The 19,813-nt window shown below is 47.5% G+C and overlaps 9 protein-coding genes across 9 annotated transcripts; 4 read left to right on the top strand and 5 right to left on the bottom strand.

Moving 5' to 3' along the window:
* Positions 1-410: 410 nt before the first annotated feature.
* On the bottom strand, positions 411-1,601 carry N7520_011362 (elongation of very long chain fatty acids protein; the record flags this gene model as incomplete). Its single annotated transcript, XM_057145295.1, has 3 exons — positions 411-761; positions 819-1,033; positions 1,136-1,601. 3 exons carry the CDS (start codon positions 1,599-1,601, stop codon positions 411-413), a joined length of 1,032 nt encoding a protein of 343 aa, XP_056991049.1.
* Positions 1,602-2,393: 792 nt separating this feature from the next.
* N7520_011361 (acyl-CoA desaturase) lies at positions 2,394-3,708 on the top strand (the record flags this gene model as incomplete). The annotated part of the gene is made up of 2 exons (XM_057145294.1): positions 2,394-2,619; positions 2,672-3,708. 2 exons carry the CDS (start codon positions 2,394-2,396, stop codon positions 3,706-3,708), a joined length of 1,263 nt encoding a protein of 420 aa, XP_056991048.1.
* A 356-nt stretch (positions 3,709-4,064) lies between these two features.
* Positions 4,065-4,713, top strand: N7520_011360 (uncharacterized protein; the record flags this gene model as incomplete). The annotated part of the gene is given in 2 exon segments (XM_057145293.1): positions 4,065-4,638; positions 4,652-4,713. 2 exon segments carry the CDS (start codon positions 4,065-4,067, stop codon positions 4,711-4,713), a joined length of 636 nt encoding a protein of 211 aa, XP_056991047.1.
* A 1,296-nt stretch (positions 4,714-6,009) lies between these two features.
* N7520_011359 (uncharacterized protein) lies at positions 6,010-11,489 on the top strand (the record flags this gene model as incomplete). The annotated part of the gene is made up of 6 exons (XM_057145292.1): positions 6,010-6,930; positions 6,986-7,231; positions 7,280-7,601; positions 7,652-9,350; positions 9,403-10,418; positions 10,474-11,489. The coding sequence occupies 6 exons, from the start codon at positions 6,010-6,012 to the stop codon at positions 11,487-11,489; spliced, it is 5,220 nt and encodes a 1,739-aa protein (XP_056991046.1).
* A 219-nt stretch (positions 11,490-11,708) lies between these two features.
* On the bottom strand, positions 11,709-13,547 carry N7520_011358 (uncharacterized protein; the record flags this gene model as incomplete). Its single annotated transcript, XM_057145291.1, has 1 exon — positions 11,709-13,547. One exon carries the CDS (start codon positions 13,545-13,547, stop codon positions 11,709-11,711), a length of 1,839 nt encoding a protein of 612 aa, XP_056991045.1.
* Positions 13,548-14,408: 861 nt separating this feature from the next.
* N7520_011357 (RibD family protein) lies at positions 14,409-15,254 on the bottom strand (the record flags this gene model as incomplete). The annotated part of the gene is made up of 1 exon (XM_057145290.1): positions 14,409-15,254. One exon carries the CDS (start codon positions 15,252-15,254, stop codon positions 14,409-14,411), a length of 846 nt encoding a protein of 281 aa, XP_056991044.1.
* A 224-nt stretch (positions 15,255-15,478) lies between these two features.
* N7520_011356 (glycoside hydrolase family 43 protein) lies at positions 15,479-16,485 on the bottom strand (the record flags this gene model as incomplete). Its single annotated transcript, XM_057145289.1, has 2 exons — positions 15,479-16,150; positions 16,201-16,485. The coding sequence occupies 2 exons, from the start codon at positions 16,483-16,485 to the stop codon at positions 15,479-15,481; spliced, it is 957 nt and encodes a 318-aa protein (XP_056991043.1).
* A 392-nt stretch (positions 16,486-16,877) lies between these two features.
* N7520_011355 (15-hydroxyprostaglandin dehydrogenase) lies at positions 16,878-17,905 on the bottom strand (the record flags this gene model as incomplete). Its single annotated transcript, XM_057145288.1, has 3 exons — positions 16,878-17,203; positions 17,257-17,742; positions 17,794-17,905. The coding sequence occupies 3 exons, from the start codon at positions 17,903-17,905 to the stop codon at positions 16,878-16,880; spliced, it is 924 nt and encodes a 307-aa protein (XP_056991042.1).
* Positions 17,906-18,904: 999 nt separating this feature from the next.
* N7520_011354 (uncharacterized protein) lies at positions 18,905-19,114 on the top strand (the record flags this gene model as incomplete). The annotated part of the gene is made up of 1 exon (XM_057145287.1): positions 18,905-19,114. The coding sequence occupies one exon, from the start codon at positions 18,905-18,907 to the stop codon at positions 19,112-19,114; it is 210 nt and encodes a 69-aa protein (XP_056991041.1).
* Between the last annotated feature and the right edge of the window lie 699 nt (positions 19,115-19,813).

The following is a 19,813-nucleotide window of genomic DNA, read 5'->3' as shown; positions in this document are numbered from 1 at the left end:
ATTGAGGATCTAGATACTTCCAATACGTCGTACTGTAGACATGCACCTTGGATTTCGGAAGAACTTGAGTCGGCATTTCTTGCCTATTTGGGTATTATTTACCGGTGGACACGTGCATTGATACTTGATACTGGATAAACGTTGGTGCCTCAGGTCCCTGGGTCTTTTAAATATTTCTTTTTTTAGTGAAATCTCATTGTTCAGTGAAAAAGGGGGGTGATCCGTGCGACTTGGTGATTTTCAATATCTCATTACGAGTGTGATACATCAATTTACATTCCAAGGATTCCAATGATTTGCCAATAGAGTTAATTCGATCCTTGTATATTCTGCCCAACTACACACCTGGAAAAGCACTGATGCCGGCAACAGATTCCTCCACCAATAGCTGCCAAGTTCCCCAGTTCGGATTATTTCTGCTTTCTGTATGATCGGATAAAAAACTGCACGAAGAGATAAATCAAGGGCAAAAGGTATAGGTTCGTCACAAAATAAACATTTGCCTCGCCACTGTCACTGATGCAGGACATCATAGTGTAAGAGTCAATCGAAGAATCAACACGGCTTATATGCGACTCCAACGCTATTGAAACATTGCCTCGAGTCTCTGGTATGTTCGAGGGAACCTTGTATTTCAACAGCAAATAACTGACACTCCAGACCATACCAATCAAAAACTGGGCGATTTGGATACCCGTTAGTGAGCGTTTGATGCTCATAGGAACACGAATGCCAAGTGTCTGGATAGCAAAGTATGCATACTAATTAAGTCGCACTCAGTTAGTACGTTGTGCAGACAAGCGGATAGGTCAACTGACCATCAAAGTATGGACTGTGGCATTCAACAACACCCCAACAGCACCCATGGGGGATTCAAAAAATACCGCTGACCAACCACACAGAATCACGCCTGCATGGTGATATGTTTGCAAAGTCGAGCTCTTCTTCCCTCCGGCTAGGATAATCAATGTATCGACAACTTCGTAGTATTTGCTGAGATAGAAGAGACAGCCCATGTAGGTCGCTCCCTGTTCTACGAAGCTTTTTGAATCAGTCAACACTATAAGTAGGGCTTTGTCAGACCAAAGGATTCAACAATCAAATGAGGAGATGTTTGGACGATTGATGGACTCACGTCTAAATGCATCTGGGTCTGGTTGACATAGATACTCTGCCAGATGAGCGAGGTAGTTGTCTTTCCCTTCTGCAGAAGGCCCATGGACATAAAATCCATGGAGGATCCCACCGAGCACCCAGGCAGAGAAGAGAGAGAGAAGAGTATTATGCATGAAGACAAAAGCTTTGAAAATAAATGTTCTGCTGATTGCCCATGGTTTGTACTGCCGGCTGGTATTGTATTGATTCCAAAACAACACTGTCGTGACATATGCCAACGAGAAGGTCAAAACAAATCTGATGTTCAACGCAGCATGATAGACATCGGGGTGTATCTCAAAGGGATAGAAGAAAGTCGGTTCGTAGATATTCGAGGGAGGTGCACGAAGAGATGCGGCTGGTTTGTAGGGTTGGCTTGGGGGAAGCTTAAAAATCTCTGGCGACGGGAAGCCGAACTGAATTGAGCTTTGGGTGGAATTTTCCATAATTAATCAACGATTTGATCTGTTCTAATATTAAAATCTGGATGCGAGATACTTCGAGATTGGAAGGGTTTGATGGGTAGTCGGAGCTTATATATCTCGGGTTCATATCCCCTCACTTACTTAATGGCTAAATCCAGAGAACAGTCAGAGAACGTGTAAACATGTAAACTAATAGTCTACTTTCTGCTGTGGTGTAATGTTGATATCTTCATAACTACTACTGCACATGCATGCATGTGTGATCTCAGATCGCTCAGGCCTTGGTTTGCCCTGCAGTACAACGTAGATCCGTGATAAACAGGGTCAGCTACGCCGTGAATGGCATTTGACCTTCAAAACAAAAGAGCTATTGAAACTTTGCTGTGTGATAACACAAATATTGGTCTTTTTCTGCATGTTTGACTTCAGGGGTTTGACAGAAGAAGCATATACATAGTTGTGTCACGACAAGTCACGCTTTTTGCTTTTTCCAGCCCCAGCCCAGGCACTCATATCGGGAAGTATAAGCGATTTGTAGAAAGGGTACAGAGTATACATAGGTTTCAAAGACGTAGTTTATCATTGAAAATGTTGTAGTGTGTACAACCCCGCTGCATTTTTGTGATGGAATGAAACCTGATTTCCAATTCCACATCGATCAGCTTCCATATGTCGATCAGTCCGTGCGATCATTGCTAAATGATTGTGCAAAGTATTTAGTTGAAGAATTCCCCAAGACTGCATGTAACAAACTTTGTTTTGTCATATGAATTATTGGATAATATGCAAAGATACAGCAAAGAAACCTCCAAAATGCAAACCCCAATACAATGGGGTCACTTCTCCAGGAAGGCTCGTCCCCCTACCAGCGGAGCCCAAGATAGACCCAAGGCAGGCTCGCTGAATTGGCCAATTGTCTTCTTCCTTATTGGGATCCCTATAGGAGCTGTTCTCTCTCTTCTATGGGTTCCTCTACACAAAAAAACTGCCATGATGATGCCAGCCTGGATGGTCGGTAGAACTCTTGCCATCACGGCTGGTAGGTTCTTCTTGGACCATCTCGATTCTCTTACTAACATTTCCACCAATAGGCTATCATCGACTGTGGTCTCACAGATCTTACACTGCTTGTACTCCCCTGCGGCTGCTTTTGGCAATCATTGGCGCCGGCGCTGGACAAGGCAGTATTATATTCTGGAGCCGCGGTCACCGCGCCCACCATCGCTACGTCGATACCGACGATGATCCTTACAGCATCAAGAAAGGCTTTTGGCACGCACATATAGGCTGGATGCTGTATGAGAGTGAAGGGATCCCCTACGGCGTCCCAATAAATGGCCAAGTCGATATCAGTGACCTCAGAGCCGATCCCGTCGTGCGATGGCAGCACCGCAACTACGTGCTCTTGTTCCTCACTGTGGGCTACGCAGCTCCCTCATTGGTTTGTGGTCTACTCTACGGAGACTATCTGGGCGGATTTCTTTACGCAGGCTGCTTGGCAGTGGCCCTCGCACAGCAAGGCACGTTCTGTACAAATTCCGTTGCGCATTGGGCTGGATCTCAGCCTTATGCATCTGAGAAGTCTCCGCGAGAAAGCCATTTGGCTGGCCTTCTCATGCTTGGTGAGGGATATCATAATTTTCATCACGAGTTCCCAATTGATTATCGCAATGGACCCCAGTGGTATGATCTGGACATGACCAAGTGGCTGATATGGACTTTTTCTCAGCTTGGACTTGCCACTAAGTTAAGACGCTTCCCTCGGAATGAGATTGAGAAAGGTATGATTCAGCGAAAGTGGGAAATGTTGAATATAGAAGGAAAGACGGTTGATTGGGGTACACCGCTTGACGAGCTACCGGACATGGAGTGGGATGAGTTCCAACAACAAGCAAGGACCGGGCGCAACCTGATTGTGATCAAGAAAGTTGTGTATGATGTTTCAGCTTTTGTGCTGGAGCACCCTGGAGGTACGGCTTTGATTACAGGAGCGATTGGAAAGGATGCGACGGATATGTTCCAAGGCGGAGTATACGCTCATTCTGGTGCAGCTTTCAATCTTTTAGATACCATGAGATCGGCCGTGATCAGAGATACAACAAGTCAACCTAAGGACGTCTCATTTTGACAGAATGTATTTATGAACTTTTTGGCGGGAATATGACTTTGGCTGCCTTCTGAGTTTCTTCATCTTTCAACCACGAAAATGCGACAAGACAACTAACCCGGGCGAAAGGTGATCGCCTCGTATATTGTGCTTGCTTATACAGTAGTGTAAGAAGCCCCAGCTGAACTCACCCAATCACAGTCCTCCATCCATGCAAGATCGTCCTTTTAGCCGACCCTGTCAGATTTGTGGCTGAAGGTCGCAGTAAGGCAGCACGACCTCAAAAATGATCCATAAATGCACCATCACTGTCGAGACACAGCCGGATTACATCAATGGTCGCACGAGTACCTGCCCTCGTGGATCACAGTTCCAAAATGAATATATCCCGCTACCAACTCGTTGATTCGCTGTACGGTCCTGGCACAGTCGGGGCCTGGCTGCTAACTCTTTGCGCCATACTGATCAGCTGGACGCTAAACACCTCATCCCGGTGCAAAGACTCCATCTCCCTCGACTTTATCGCAGGGTTGCTTCTTCCACTGATCGCGACCGATCATGTCATTTTCCAGATCATCAGACTCCCCGTCCCGGTCGCAGAGGCGATCACTGCCCAGAATGTCGAGGTGCAGAGATATGCATCTGCACTTGAAGCACCGCTGAACATCTGCGAGACTTTTTCGATGGCTGCGCTCATTCTAGCTGTCTGCTGTGGTCCCTGGTGGGGAATTGATCCACATTGGAAGCGGCTGGGCTTGGTTCTTGTGGTAGGGCTGCTCAGCTGGAGCACGGAGAATGTGATGTTTGTGATGGCGACTATTCGGGGTGTTCGGGTCGAGAACACGACTCTCAGTCGACCGTATTTGTTCCTGCTGTCTCCGCTTGTGGCGAGCACTTGGGTTTTCTTGGGTTTTTGCTTTGTGGTTGGGCTTGTTGTTTGGTTGACCACTCGTGTTTTTGTTAGAGGACCCCGGAATGGGTTTGGGCATTCGGAACGTGGGCCTTGGGTACAGCGAGTTGCACTAGATAGGATTGAAAGGATGCAAGAACATTCAGGACGCGTGAGACAAGAGGCTTGGAGATTAGAGCGGGAGTCGAGAAGCTTAAAGTGGCTCTCTGTCGTTTCGATGGTCTTTACGCCTTGCACATTTCTCTCATCGATTTTTGGGATTACATTTCGAATGACGAAAGACTCATCTCCAGACAAGTACTTCATCCTGATACCAAAATCAGATGGATCTCTGCAGAGTCTCGATCAAATCCTGGCACTAGCTGGGGGTGTTATTACAATCCTTGCTGCCATTCACCGCGCTTATCGATCGAGAGTAACTCAGAAACAATCATTACAACTAAAGAGACGACGTTCTATCTAGCATGTCATTAAAAATGGAAGAAATATATCAAATACATTTTGTAGATTGTATGAACTTTATGGCAAAATCCGAGCAATTGATGCCATGAAACTGTCATGGACCAAGTGACAGAATAGTAGGCCTAAATACACCAGCCGTTTTGTGCCATGTAATGTATCAACAAGAATGTGAGAGCAACCAGCAGTCAACTTGGCATACCGCTGTGTGAACAAAATCATGGATAGACCATTGGAAACAACAACAGGCATAAAACACCTGACTTTTTTGCCATATACTGTCTCAACATCAAGTCCATTTCTTTCCCTTGCACCGGCCTCAAGTTCCCAAGTCAGCGCCTTTGAGGCACATCCCCTTAATTTATTGTTGGATACAAAACCACAAGGCAGTATCGGCATGAGCAGCCTCCAGTAACAGCAGTAGCAAAGGCGATCATGCACAACTCTTTATCATACAGCCTCCTGGCTTCAACTTTCGAGTTCAGGCATTTTAAGAGACCTCAGTCAGAACCATTCGAAGCTCCTATATTGCAGGACAGTCAAGTCCAATCTCATCCTCCATATCCTCTCCTCACCATTTCATAGATCTCAATGATACGCACCAAGTAGAATAAGAGACCTATTAGTAGGTTGGGGATAACATAGAACAATTCATTCAGAGGCCCATGACCACAATTCCCATAAAAGGGACGTTGAGCTAGGTTGACCTTGGCGCCTGATTTTCAAGGCAGTAAATCAAGACTTAACTAGGCAAACATAGGTTTGCCCCACCTTCTGCCTAAACACTGTCCAATCACAGCTCACATGACCCATTAAAGATGAGGCTGCCTGAACCCTTAGACGAGTTTAGCTTAGCTTGGAAAACATCAACATTGACTCCCATCTAATACATATACCCGCATATCCCATGGAATCTTATTTGCATCGACATCAAAGTCTTCCTGGAATTCATCATGGATTCATTGCCTACAGTGCCTGTGAAACATGCCAACTTTTTGGCTTACCTTCAATCAAATCCAGAGACCCCTATACAGGAGTTGGTAAAACCTTACAATGCATTCGATGGTGTTGCGCGGAAGATATATGCACAGATGCCATTCCATCCTTTGGTGATGGACAATCATGCCAACACTGTACCGCTCTACGGTCCTGATGGAACCACTGATATTCGAATCCGTGCACGAGATCTTACTTCCGAGAGCCCCGAAGCTAAAGAAAAGTACATCTTGCCTCTGGAAGATAGTGTCCGCAGACCTAATGGTTCACCCGCGTTTGTCCCAACGCTGGCCGAGTTCCAACAAAATTTTGCCATCTTCACGGAAAACTCCTTGAGTGAACTGGACTGGAGCAATGTTGTGGCTGCGGGAAGTGCGGTGGTGACCTCTGCTCTGCCTATACCAGAAGAACATCGAGGCTCAAAGAGATCTCTCCGCCAATACTACCATGATCAGTTTGCACCGGCATCGGATGTGGATCTTTTTCTTTACGGTTTGACTGAGGAACAGGCCGTTGAGAAGATAAAGCATATTGAAACCAAGATCCGGAATTCCATCTTGCATGAGACCACCACAATTCGTACGAAGAACACTGTCACTATTGTCTCGCAATATCCTACCCGTCATGTGCAGATCGTGCTTCGTATCTATCGCTCCATTGCGGAGATCCTCACTGGGTTCGACGTCGATTGTTCCTGTGTGGCCTATGATGGCAAGCAGGTCTATGCATCCCCACGGGCAGTCACATCATACGTCACCCAGGTGAATCAAGTTGATCTTACTCGGCGCTCACCATCGTATGAGAATCGATTGTCCAAATATTCTCATCGTGGCTTTGAGGTATTCTGGCCGCAGCTGGACCGATCAAAGGTTGACCCTGTAAGTGGACCCTGATTTTACCGCATGCAAGCGATAAATCTGACGTATCCAAAAGACGATCTTTGAGCGAAGCTTCAATCGAACAGAGGGGCTTGCCCGCCTTTTGGTTCTGGAGAAACTTCCCAACCCGACAGATCGGGACTCATATCTAGCAAAGAGACGCTCAGAGCGTGGTCGACCACCTCCTAGCTTCTTCATGAAGCGTCAAAGACGAGAGCTGAGAGGAAATATCAAGAATGAATGGCAGGATGAAGTGCCTGAGTGGCAGGAGGAAGACCAAGTGTCTAACTACCATACGTTTGTGAGTACCACCGAGCTCCTTTCCTGTTTCTGGCTGACTTCCAAGTAGACTATCCCATATGGCCGAAAATTCAACGCTCGTAGTATCGAAAAGCTGTTGTACACAAAGGATTTGCTTTTGAATGCCCAGTGGAACCAGCCGAAAGACCGTGCAGTCTATCTGCACCGTCATCCAGCGTTCTTTGGCGACGCAGAAAATGTCATCGGGGATTGTTGTGGCTGTTGTCCCGAGCCATCTACAGATGAAGAGCGAAAAATTTCTGAAGAAGAGAATAAGATGTACATCTCCGGCCCCGTCACTTTCTTGAAAGATGATCCTGGTCGCCAGGAGATTGGCAGTTTCAACCCAATCACCGAAACTGACTGGACAGGTATGTCGTGAAAGACTTAGAGTCAAATTAGTACTGACAATCAATCACAGAGATGGCGTATGTTGGTGACACGGAGCGACTTTGTCAAGCAGTTGTATCTGAAGATGTGGAGGCCGTCAAAAGCATTTTGGTCGGCGAAGACGCCAGCCCTGATAGCCGTGACTATACTGGTCGCACACCACTTCAGCTAGCTTGTATCTCATCCACACCAGAGGTGGTCCAATGTCTTGTGGACCATGGAGCTCGACTGATCGCTCGCATGGCCGACGGAAAGACGGCTTTGCATCTTGCAGCTGCTCGAGGCAATGTTGAGATCGTTCGCATTCTTCTGACGAAGAGCAATCAAAATGAAGAAGCAGAAGCTAATGAAGAGCTGAAGAAGAGGAACAAAAAGGAACTGGTCGGCAGCGAATATGAGGATGAAATGCGCCACGCGGATGATGCTTCGCACACTTCTGCATCCTACGTCAAGGTTGAGAAAGCAGATAAAAGCGACGGTGCAAATACTGAATCTCTGGAAGAAAATGATCAAGAGCCAGATATCTTCGACATCAATGCAGCTGCCTGGGATAGTCTTGCTTCGCCTCTTCACCTGGCCGTTCTTCATGGCCACAACGACGTCGTCTCTGAGCTTGTTTCCTCCTTTGGAGCCGACGTTTTAATACCAGTCAAAATTCTGAACAGTTTCAACAGAGAGCCAGAGGCTTCCCTCCTCAACTTGGTTCTAGCCCTTGCTCTTCCATTTGATAAAGCAAGGAGCATGTCGCAAACACTTTTGAAGCTCGGCGCCTCTCCTGCCCAGGCAGATCTAGACCAACACACTCCACTGAATTACATTGCTCAGTCCAGTTACAGTGATCTCCTGGTTGTGTACTTGGAACATGATGGTCCGGCACTCCAGCGAGCAATCAACCATCTGCCTCTAGCAAGTGTGGCGAGCTGGAGGGACTCCACATTCTTTTCCGCTTTGATGAGTGCAATTGCAACACGGAATTCCAAATCTGCAATCAAGTTGCTGGAGTTAGGTGCAAAGCCGAAGTTTGAACTTGACTACTTGATGAATGCTGTCAAATCCCAGGTTCCTGACTTGGGGTTAGCTAGGGTTTTAGGCGAGCAAATTGAAAAAAGCGTTACTCAACCTGTCTTTCTTGCCACAGAGAAGGACTTGCCATTGATTGCTATCGAGCTACTCCGTCGAGGTGCCGATCCCAATTCCGAACGGATACAAGGCTGGGGTGAGAGGAAATCTACAATTCTGGACTGCGTTCGGAATTCTTTGAACTCGAAGCGAGACTTCTTAAAGCCAAAGAAGATGGGAGGACAGTATTTTGGGTTTGACCGCTCTACGGTATTCGAGAAAGACGACGAATCATACCTGGCAGAGTATCCTAAGGCTCATTACCAGAGATTTGTCGCCCAATATCAATTGCAAACGGCCCGCGAGCGGCAAAGGTCGTTTGAGGAAAGGCATGGGGTGCATGACACTACTATAGCAGAACCTGGTCTCCTCGAGAAAAAGGAGGCTGTTGCAAAGTTGATTCGCGATTATGAGCTCCTTGAGACTGAACTGGTAGCACGAGGCGCGAAGACAGTTGAAGAGCTATACCCGATTGGCCATGCTAGCCTCCAAGCAAAGATACGACCCCGCCAATTGCCTGGTGCTGAAGATAATGGAAATATCTTCCGGATCGATTTCAAATTCGAAACGCTCGCACTGACTGACACAACGCGCAATGGATATGTGCAACTGTATGGTAATTTACACTTTAACTAACTTACAACTACTGACATTTTGAAATAGGTTTGAGGCAGCATGGGATGGCGATGTGAAGACAATTAAGGCATTGACTTCTAGCATGTGGGGACCATCTCAAGATCAGCCACCTCTTGAGATTGCAGTTTGCGATAATATGAACAACTCGTGTCTCTCTATTGCGATTCTTCGCGGCCATCTAAGCACTGCTGAGGCAATCATCATCATTCTTCGTGATCAATTTAAGAAAAAGATGCCGCAGGGCCAAGTGAGATTTGAGATGCCGATAGACTCTGATGCAGAGAATTCGGACGCGGAATCATCCAATGGCGAAGGAATCAACATTATCAGCCGCACTTTTGACGATCGGTTCACCCATGAGAATGTTGGAGAGGTCGTGACCCAAGTCGAAAGTCAAGTCTCTCCCTTGGCAGCCCTGCAAAAACGCTGCGGTGCTTCTCGATTCCTTCTCGATTCTTCGGAATTGACATTCAAAGAATATAAATCAGAAGGCCAATGCACGTATTTTAGTATTGACACACTCTTGCACTACGCTATTATCAAAAATGACATCTCGCTCCTCGATTTCCTTCTCAAGCTCGGGGAGAAATGTGCAGGATTTGACGAGCCTGCGAAGGAGAAGTTTACTATCTCGCAGAGGGATTTCCAACTTGCAATTGCCTTGGGTCATTTGGACTGCTTGGTCAGAATGATTCAATTCTCTGCAGTAGGTCTTCCACTCGCCAAGATGTGCGAACAGTCCGGCGTCAAGCCAAAGGAAGAACACCTCTATTACCCCGGCTTGTCCATTCGTGGAAAGAAGCGTAAGGACTGGGCGGATGCTGGCCGAGTCCAAGAAATGCCCCCACCAGGCTCACGACCTCCCTTGTTGATTGCAGCCATTCAAGGAAGTCTCACGGCCACCGAATGGTTCCTTGGCACTGCACCGGGCAGGCACTATGTGGACTACGTGAATTCGCACATGGAAGACGAGAACATCCAGAGACTCTCGCAGTCCAAGCTTGGACTTGAAGGATCCGTTTTGAACTGGCTACAGACGAGAAGTGAGTGCCCACTCTGTTATATTCTTAAGAGACCATTACTGACCAATTTCCGCAGATAGCCTCGTACTCCACTGTGCAGTCATGTCTCGACCATGTGAGGAGTCGGAGCGTCTAGTGCAATACTTGGTCGATCACCACCCTGAGTGCCTGGAGGTTCGCTCTTCGGGAGGACATACTCCGCTTTCCCTCGCCTACTCCCTTCATCGAACGAGCTATGCGCGCATCCTTATCGCCGCCGGAGCCGATCAGACGGTTCGCGATTCCGATAGTCGTAACCTCATGCACCTCCTCCTCAATCACATCAACGGAGCCGCCTCTAAAAAGGCCGAAGAAATTGCTCCACTGATCAGCCTCCTAGACAAACAACTCGTCTCCTCAATGCTCGCACAGCGTGCTGGAGAAGGATCAATGACCCCCCTCGGATGTTGGCTTAAGTCGAGCTACAATGTCGACACTTGGGATTTCCAACATGCCATGTTCAAAGAAGTTCGCGACAGAATGGCCACCATGGCAAGACTGCTGATGGATTATGATGAATTAAGCAACCAAAGACAGCTAGATATTCTTGACGGATCCGGAAACACTGCGGTGCACATTGCAGTCCATTGGGGGTATCCTGCAGTATTGGAAGCGATGCTTGATCGACGACCTGATCTTTTGTACCGAGAGAGCGCAACTGGTTGCACTCCACTCGAGCTGGCTAGGGATTCCTGGGTTAATGATAATACTCGCAGACCTCGCATGAAGCCTACCGACTGGAGATCTGACAGTCCCCCTGAATGGGATCTGGTTGTTGCTCGTCATTCACATCACTTTGTTAAAGGCCGTGAGTCGAGGTCAAGATGGGAGGTTATGTTTCAGATTTGTCAGGATAGGTCTGAGGAGCGACCTGGGAAGAGAAGACTCGTTACTTTGTTCGAGGCAAATGAAGTTGCAAAACGCTTGACTGTTGACAACAATTGGACGAAGCGTCATGCACGGGGTGGTCGGAATTATATACCTGAGGCTGATTCTGTTGCTGAGGAGGAGGAGAAAGATGAGGTTGCTCTATGGGGACAGACTGCCCATTAGGGTGTATCGTTAAGATCGAGGGATTCATAATGAGGAGAATCAGATTCGAGTTTCTACCTAGCCGACGGATTATGTGTACTTGGAGATTCAAAATTGTTGATCATTGACATTTAGGAGGTAAAGGACTTTCAACCAGGAAAATTCTACCTCAGCTTGAAAAGTGCGTATGATAAAAAAAACATGAGACAACCCTTGGAACCCATGGACTTAATATGAAAATCACGTAACGTGCTCCTTCTCTTCCTCCTTCGGAATCCGCACCCACACAACTGTCACAAGCAGTGCAAGTAATTGTGCCCCCAATGCAAACCACCAAATAGCCCGGAGTCCTTCTAAACCGACCTGTCCATCTGCACCGGTACTAACCCGCGTACCGATCGCATCAGCAAGACTAGTCATGATAGCCGATGACAAGTTCTGATTCGTCACAAGCAGACTACCCGCGCTTCCTTGGTACGATCGGGCGACATTACTAGTAATGAAAATCGAAGCCGCGGCAAAAGCCAGGTCAGGACCGAATGTCACCAACGCTATACCGGGGAACGAAAGAGCCCAGTAGGTGGTGTTGGCAGTTTGAGGGATGAAAAATGCAGGTCCCATCGTGAAGGCGAACATCGATACCGCATAGATATAATGGCCCGGAACTAGGTGAAGAGTGCGGCTCACGATCCATGTGGCGAAGACTCCAACAACGGCGTTGGGGATATGATAGAGTGCTACGGCGATCGGGGTAGCGTGCTGGATACGCAACCAAAATTGAATTGCGTAGAATTGCCAGCACCCGAAGAATGAGCCAAATCCGAGGAAGTAGGCTATCATCAACGGGGTAAATCCCGGTGTTGACCAGAGTCTGTTGGGAATGAGAGGGCGAACGGCTGCACGCTCAGCGAAAAAGAGGCCACCCAATAGTAGCAAGCCGACGATGATGAGAACGTATGTATATGGGGACCAAGAAGCAACGGGGCCCTGGGTAAGTCCAAAGAGTAAACAAACGCACCCTCCAGCCGCACAGGCACCTCCGATGAAGTCGAATTGCCGTAGACTCGGTGCTTCTTTGCCGGCAGTATCAGCCACGGGTTTCAAAGGTGGAATGGTGAAGAATGCGGCCACCCCGCAGATAGCGCAGATAATGGCATTGGTTCCAAAGATCCAAGGAAGGTGTTGGTAAAAGGCTCCTCCCTGGATCGCTCCAAGTGAGAAGCCGAAGGGGCAACAGGCCGCCATGGCTGAGAACACTCGATTCTTGCGAACACCAGGCTTGTAGACTCTGCCTAAGATACTCATGCTCCCCGAGACCAGGACACCGATAGCAAGCCCCTGCATAGCCCGCACGATAAAGAAAAGGATATGACGGGACGGTTGCAAGGAGAAAGCCCCGACGATATTCCAGGTAGTAAGCCAAGCGAAAGCGCCTACCATGAGGCTTTTAGGAGGTGCTAGATCTGTAAGAGATCCCGAAATGACCACCGACAGGCCGTTGGCGGTATTGAATGCACCAACAATCCAAGGAAGTTGAGTATTGGTGATTCCGAGTGCAGTCTTCAACTGTTCCTGCGGTGCGAGCATATCACCCAGGAAGAAAGAAAACAACATGAGACCAGCGGAACAGACCATCACCAAAATAATCTCGGCTGTAAAGCTTCGAATCTCTGGAGGTACACCTTGTCTTGCTCGGCTCGGTGATGCCGCTTCATCGGCAACCAAGTCCGAACATCGGGATACCGATGGCCTTCGGTTAGTTAACTGATGTCCAAGCGTATCGAGTTCGTGCACGTTGTCGTTGCTTGTATCCAGGCTGGTGATAGTATATGACACATTCTTCAACGACTGCTTATCAACAACAGTAGTATTGCCCATTAGCGGATCTGGCGTTTGAGCACCCGTCGCCGGCGTCGCATAATTCCTCGAGTAGGAAAAGGATGAGCGACCAGATACCGGAGCTGAGTCTCCAGAATCATTGGCAGCACCATAATGACCGGTCGCATCTCGATTATGTGTTTGGACTTGTGGAGGGAATTGTGGGGGACCCTCTAGATCGGAATGCTGCCCAACAGGCATCCTGGACGAACAATAGATAGGTAACAAGTCCACGACAGTCAAGACGCAACGTGAGTGTGAAAGAGAATTAGGATACCGACAAGAAGAAAATTATTTTTTAGAGCACAGCGATTTATCGGGCACATCATTGTGGCGAAAAAAGCCAAATACATTTCGTCTCGACGATCTGGTGGAGTTGGTGGAGTGCGGTTCCAGTTATCAGCAAATCCGAGCCGATGCTAAAGATCTCCGTACCGACGGGCCGATAAAACCTTTGAACCAGTCAGATAGTTCGCAATGCCTCATGGTCCCTTGCGGAGGCTTGCGTGTCTGGGGTTGTGGACCTGTCGATCTGACTAGTATCTGGAGACAACTGTGCCAAGGGGTGCATATTTTGTCAAACGTTAAATTTCGGGTTAGCATTACTGGGATAAGGGGATCGTGATAAGGCCACAAGTGGATGAGGTCGTTAACTGAGAAAACGAAGCAATCAGCCAATGAATCCATGTGTAATGTCGTCTTTTCGCGGTTGAGAATCAACGACGACTCATCCCTGATCGACGCGGCCCGTTTCTAGTGTATACAGTAGCTGCACATTTTCCAAATAGAGCTGCTCAATAAGGCATACAAGATCAGAGGCCCTCGTGGCAAGATCAAAGTGGGAAAGAAAGGAAGGTGAACCGATCTGTCAAGGGATACAATACGCGTCATACTTCGGTCTTTGCACTGCCCACAATTGACATTGCTATGGCAGAGACAAAACAGGGGATCATCACAATCTACCGTACTTTTCATGCAATTGGTGTCCGTGAATAACTCATAAATGACATAGCGATTGTCCAGTCGGTATTAACATTCCGATCATATGACTCCGCGTTTTTTTTATTTCTTCATCTGCCCACATAGGACAACGTCTTCGCCAAATGGATACCATCTGACATTTGTCAAACGTGCAGCAGACATGGCATTCCCTTGTTCATCATACCGTCGGTCAGGAGACACCACCACACCACCACGACCCAGCCAAGTAGGTGCGATAGTAACAATGACACTATCAATCAAAGACATGTACGTCGGTGCAAGCAGAGAATTGATGACTTGACCCCCTCCTTCAATCATGACACTTTGAATACCATGGATCCGAAGCGTAGCAAGCAAAGCTTTCCAGTCGATGATATGTTTTCCATTTTCCGTAGTCATCATTTGCAACGCGATAAATTTTCCACCATATTTTTCCAGCAGCGCTTTCTTATGAGCTGGAGGTTCTGCAAGTGCAGTCACAATCCAAGGTGCTCGACCACGTCCCTGTCTGCACAGTTGAAATAGTTTGCTCTCCTCGGAGAAATCCCATCTGGCGGTGGAATCAATCACCACAGGACGTGGTTGGCCATCTAGGCCTTCTTTACCATAGCCTCCGACGCCAGAAATTCGGCAATTGAGGCCAGGGTCGTCGGCTAGTGCCGTTCCGACGCCGATGAGTATGGCGTCGTGGCGAGACCGTAGGTAGTGAGTCATAGCCTTTGACTGCGGGCCAGAGAGGACAGTTCGCGCACCGGGCGATAAGGCGAGAGAAGAGTCCAGTGATGTTGCGAATGTCAATGTTGTGAAGGGCATATCAGATTGCCGGGTTGAGTCGTTTTGTTGGGTATCTTGTGGAGGCAAATGAGGCTCCAGGAAGACCCTGTCGGAGTCAGGGAACTCCAATGCATCTCTAGTCATCAGAGACATGTTATAAAGCAGATACTATTGTTGATTTGTTATGGAAGTGATGGAAGAGGAATCTCGGGAACGATCGATAACCTTGATAATGCTGCCTTGATGCCTGAAACTGGCTGCAAAGGAACACAAAACGTTGAAGACCAAATAAATGGAAATTTTTGTTTCTTTCCAGTTCCGTTCGATTCCAAGGTTGTTTATATAAATTGATCTCATATGATAATATAAGCATGGCTCTACTGGACAGTGATCACACCACCGGAAACACTAATGTCTGCAACATACATCGCCCGGCCATCATCAATATTCTGGCCATTCTCAAAGGCGTGGAAGACAATCTTCGAAGCATCCCCATTAAAGTCAGCACCGCCAGGTCCTGCTAGATTTCCCACATTACTCGGGTCCCCAGAAACAAGCAGAGGAGCATCCGGCGCCTGGACTTTGGTATAGGGACCAGTGAGCGCCGACGCTGTAGCATAGCTGACATCGTAGTTGGTCGTGTCGTACATATTAGAAGAAAACGACAGATAATAGGTTCCGTCCACATTCGCCAAGCTCGGCGCCTCAATCAATGGACCATCGGCATCGTCCCGGTCAAGAAGCTGAGTGGAACCTCCGTTTGGAGTGACGGCGTCCGAGTTCAAACCCTGAAGCATGATAGGAGTGGCATGGGTGGTTCCATCACCATCAAGACTATTTCCGTCAATCTTGTAGACAACATAATAATTCCCTCCGTCGCTAAACCCATCCGCGTCTATCGCACCACCCTGATCCAGTGGGCAAGCCAACGCACTATTCTCCGGAGTATACGGCCCAGTGATGCTGGTGGACGTAGCAGCGCCAACGCAGTGCTTGCTAGAGTCTTCGCTTGATGCAGCGGAAAAGTACATGACAAACGTCCCATCGGCCTGGTGCGAGTTAGGTCTCATCACAAATGATCTTAGATATCTTAACTTACCCTTTGAATCACATCTGGTGCCCAGATGGCAGGGGATGATGCGATCCAAGATGGGAATGGGCCAGGCATGGCGTCCGTACCAGACATCAGGTCCCATGATGAGAAATCAGAAGATGATGCGACCTGCACATTCACGCCGTTTCCATTGGTCGCAAAGGCGTAATAGCCGTCATTTGTTTGGATCACACACGGGTCCGGGAAATTAGAATCAATTGCACGGGTAGACTCAGAGGCAGCAAGTCTGAGAATCGCTAAAGCGAAGGCGAGGAAGACAGTGGAGGCCATATTGCAGAAGTAACCAATGTTGAATTCACCCAGTTACTGACGCTTCAAATTTATAGCTTGATCCCAGGGGCTCTCGGTCCTTTGTGTAGCATTTTCGACATGTAGATCCATACTAAATTGAACCTGCTCGAGTATTCAATTCGTGTTCTTATTATCAATTCGCACTGGAAAGTTATTGATCTTGCTCAGCCTCACTGCCCCCGCATGGATCGTCGCTCCCGCTAAGCCTAAGATAGGAAATGGCCGCCATTTAATATGAGAGGGCAAATGGAAAGTCCTCGCCTTTCTATACTCCTTGCAGAAAAGCCATGTTACTCTGCCACTGCTAAGCTGCATCCGCTTTGTGTAATTTCAGTATTGGGCTAGTTCTATCTTAAACATCGCTAATGTATTTATGGGTGACTTCCGGTCGTTTTCGTCGCATCCCAGCTGTGTGCAGCAAGATATTCCTGACCCTTGAAAAGCACTCGGCTATTCTCTTCTCCAAGCCACTGGGGCTCCAAGCTCTGAATCCGATCTTCTATCTCATAGCTTTCTCCACCCGCCACAAAAACAATCTTCCCCGCAAAGGGAAGAACAGCCCCACTGTGGGTGATCCCATTCGAGCCGCGGTTCGCAGTGGCACAAAGTAGAATCGACCTAGCCACATCCGCGGCCTCATTAGTAGGCAATCCCCGTTCATACCATCCCTCTTCGATAGCGAGAACCATGCGGGTTTCTTGATCAATGTTAGTCCCGAACGTACAGGTTAATGGAAAGGGACGTTCATACTTGTCATCCATGGACATACAACATTAACTCGGATGTTCTCTCGTGTTGCTGTAAGGTGAATGCCCCGCATGACCCCCACGACACCGTGCTTACTAGCCGTGTAAGGGACCAGCCCCTCGCCTTCTTTGAATCCCGCAATACTACTTACCATCACTATGTCTCCGCCGCCGGACTTTCGGAGATAGTGTTGTCCAATTCGGACGGTGAAGAGAGTTCCTTTCAAGTTGACGTCGATCTCGGCCATGGAAGGCTCCTTTTCAATGTCGGCTTCAGGGGTGAACTGGTCTTGATGGATACCGATTCCGGCATTGGCGACAACGATGTCGATTCGACTGTACTTTTCGTACGCGGTCTTGAATAGATTGAGTTGATCGGGATAGCTTGAGGCATCGCATTTGATGAACTGGACGTTTGGACCAAGTTCAGATTCTAGCTCTCGTGATGGTTCTTCAACCACATCGCCAAATACTACTTTGGCACCACTCTCTATGATCTAGTCATTAGGGATGTCTATGAACAAGCTTTGTTCTTACTTACTGCAAAACTGCTGAACGGCTGAGCGACCGATTCCGGTTGCAGCGCCGGTCAAAACGACGACTTTTTCGGCTAGACTTTCCAGCAGGGACGGTTCGAAGTGAAGGTGAGCCATTTTGAGACGAATTGTAAAGGATGTCCGAGATTTACGTTGGTTGGATTGTTCCTTTATAACGAACCCCGGAAATACCCCTTTCCACGGCCTGAAGACCCCACACTGTACTTCTCCGGCCTCCGGATTTTTTTCGAGGAATGATGTAATGCTCTTACATCTTAGATGGGTTTGGGTTAATAATATCAATCGTGTGCTAAGATCTTGAGAAGTGTCGCACAGACGAAGATGGTCGGAGCACCCGGTGACTCAAGTATGTTCTCCACTGGACATGGAATGAATTAGTCATGTGGCTTATCACACTTCTTCATTCACAAGGATGATCTGGGAAATCGCACCTTACAGAATCTTCCAAGATTCCTATCTGAGATGAGTCGAATGAATTCAATGTTCTAAACGACTTTCAAGGTTACCATGGAACCCGAACAGCCATCCATTACCAGATTCTTCGACTTGCATGACAAAATGATATATCACCGACCGTGCACTTGCGACGACTTCGGCTAAAGGAAACAGATCATTGTCATTATGGTCCGAGGTTTCAAGGTTATCAGTGTGCATACATTTCAGACATATATGACAAAGCATGCGCGCATACCAGCTAGATGTCCACGAAACGCGCAGCACTCAAGTGCTTCAAATTTTGGAATGATTGGACATTTACTGCATCTCACTTGACCAAATCATGATCGACCAAAGAAGTCCGGGGCACGTTCCCACATATGCATCCAGACATCACAGAACTTTACGGAATAGAAAATGTATTGATCATGTTTGACAGGATTGGACCAGAAAAGAAAGATGACCCTCATTGGATTAGATATTCATTACTCAGCTTGACAAATGCAAGTACGGGAATGATCCCCGTAGACTCATCGCATCGCGATTAAGGTGGTACAGGGCCCACAAAGTGGAGGCAGGAAGAGCAAAGATGCATTCATTTTTCCGAAGTTGCAGGTTCACATATTTCAAGGACTACACGATCACCAAAGGATAAACACAATGGGTGCAACATTTACAGAAATGACATCTGGAGGTCGATTGAGGGTGCGGGATGATGCAATCAATATGCAAGGCGGGACAGTTTTCCTGCAGGTTGCTGTGAAGAAGGTTGTTGATACCCTCGATCCCGACAATGCGGTGTCTCGGTGTCTCGGGTCGGCGCTTTGGTGCCCGATAGGTGCCCTTACATTATTCGATTCTTCTTTGTGACGTGTTCCTTCACGCAAACGGCATCCCATTGCATACCATGTTTTAAGGTTCTTTTCCATGGGAGGTATTGGTATTAAAATTTGTAGATTTGAATCCTGCATGTATTTTCTAACGAAAGAGTTTCAGAATGCTATAAGCGCCCTGAGCATTAGAATCGCGTAGGATCGGTGTTGTCCTTGACAATTTTACATACCTGCCAAAGTAGATGCACACTTGTACATGTATGTGTTGTTGGGTATCATATTTGCATATATCAACGTTCAAGCTCAGTTGGGTTTGCTATGCATAAGACAATCCATCGTTTCAATTGCAGAAAGCCCAGTCAAACATTCAGCTATAGATAGAATTTGGTCCACTTCCAAGTTTCCATACTAGACCATAATACGATGTGTCAACCCAACAATTCAAAGAAACTCGAAATACTTTCCTGCCTGAATGGTGCCTGACTTAGTTAGATATAGCGATTTGCTAATCAAATGACCTAGACCCACGAAGTTCCCCACTTGGTCTGGTTTGTCGTTATACTGTACTCCTTGAACTTTTCATAGGGCTTCGGAGAGCATTAATATGGGTGATATTAAATAGCCATCCACAATGGGGCTTCTGAAGTGTGATAGCCAATCAAGCGGGTGTGCCGAGTAGTGTACCAGAACTTGCAATATGTTAGCACCAAAGCGGGAAAAGCGCAAAGCCGAAGTC

The sequence above is a fragment of the Penicillium odoratum genome (assembly GCF_028828045.1).
Source record: "Penicillium odoratum strain IBT 22623 chromosome Unknown utg000008l_segment0_segment0, whole genome shotgun sequence".
Classification (NCBI taxonomy): Eukaryota; Fungi; Ascomycota; class Eurotiomycetes; order Eurotiales; family Aspergillaceae; genus Penicillium; species Penicillium odoratum.
The sequence above is the reverse complement of the archived record's forward strand: the minus strand, read 5'-3'. Positions and strand labels throughout refer to the sequence as shown.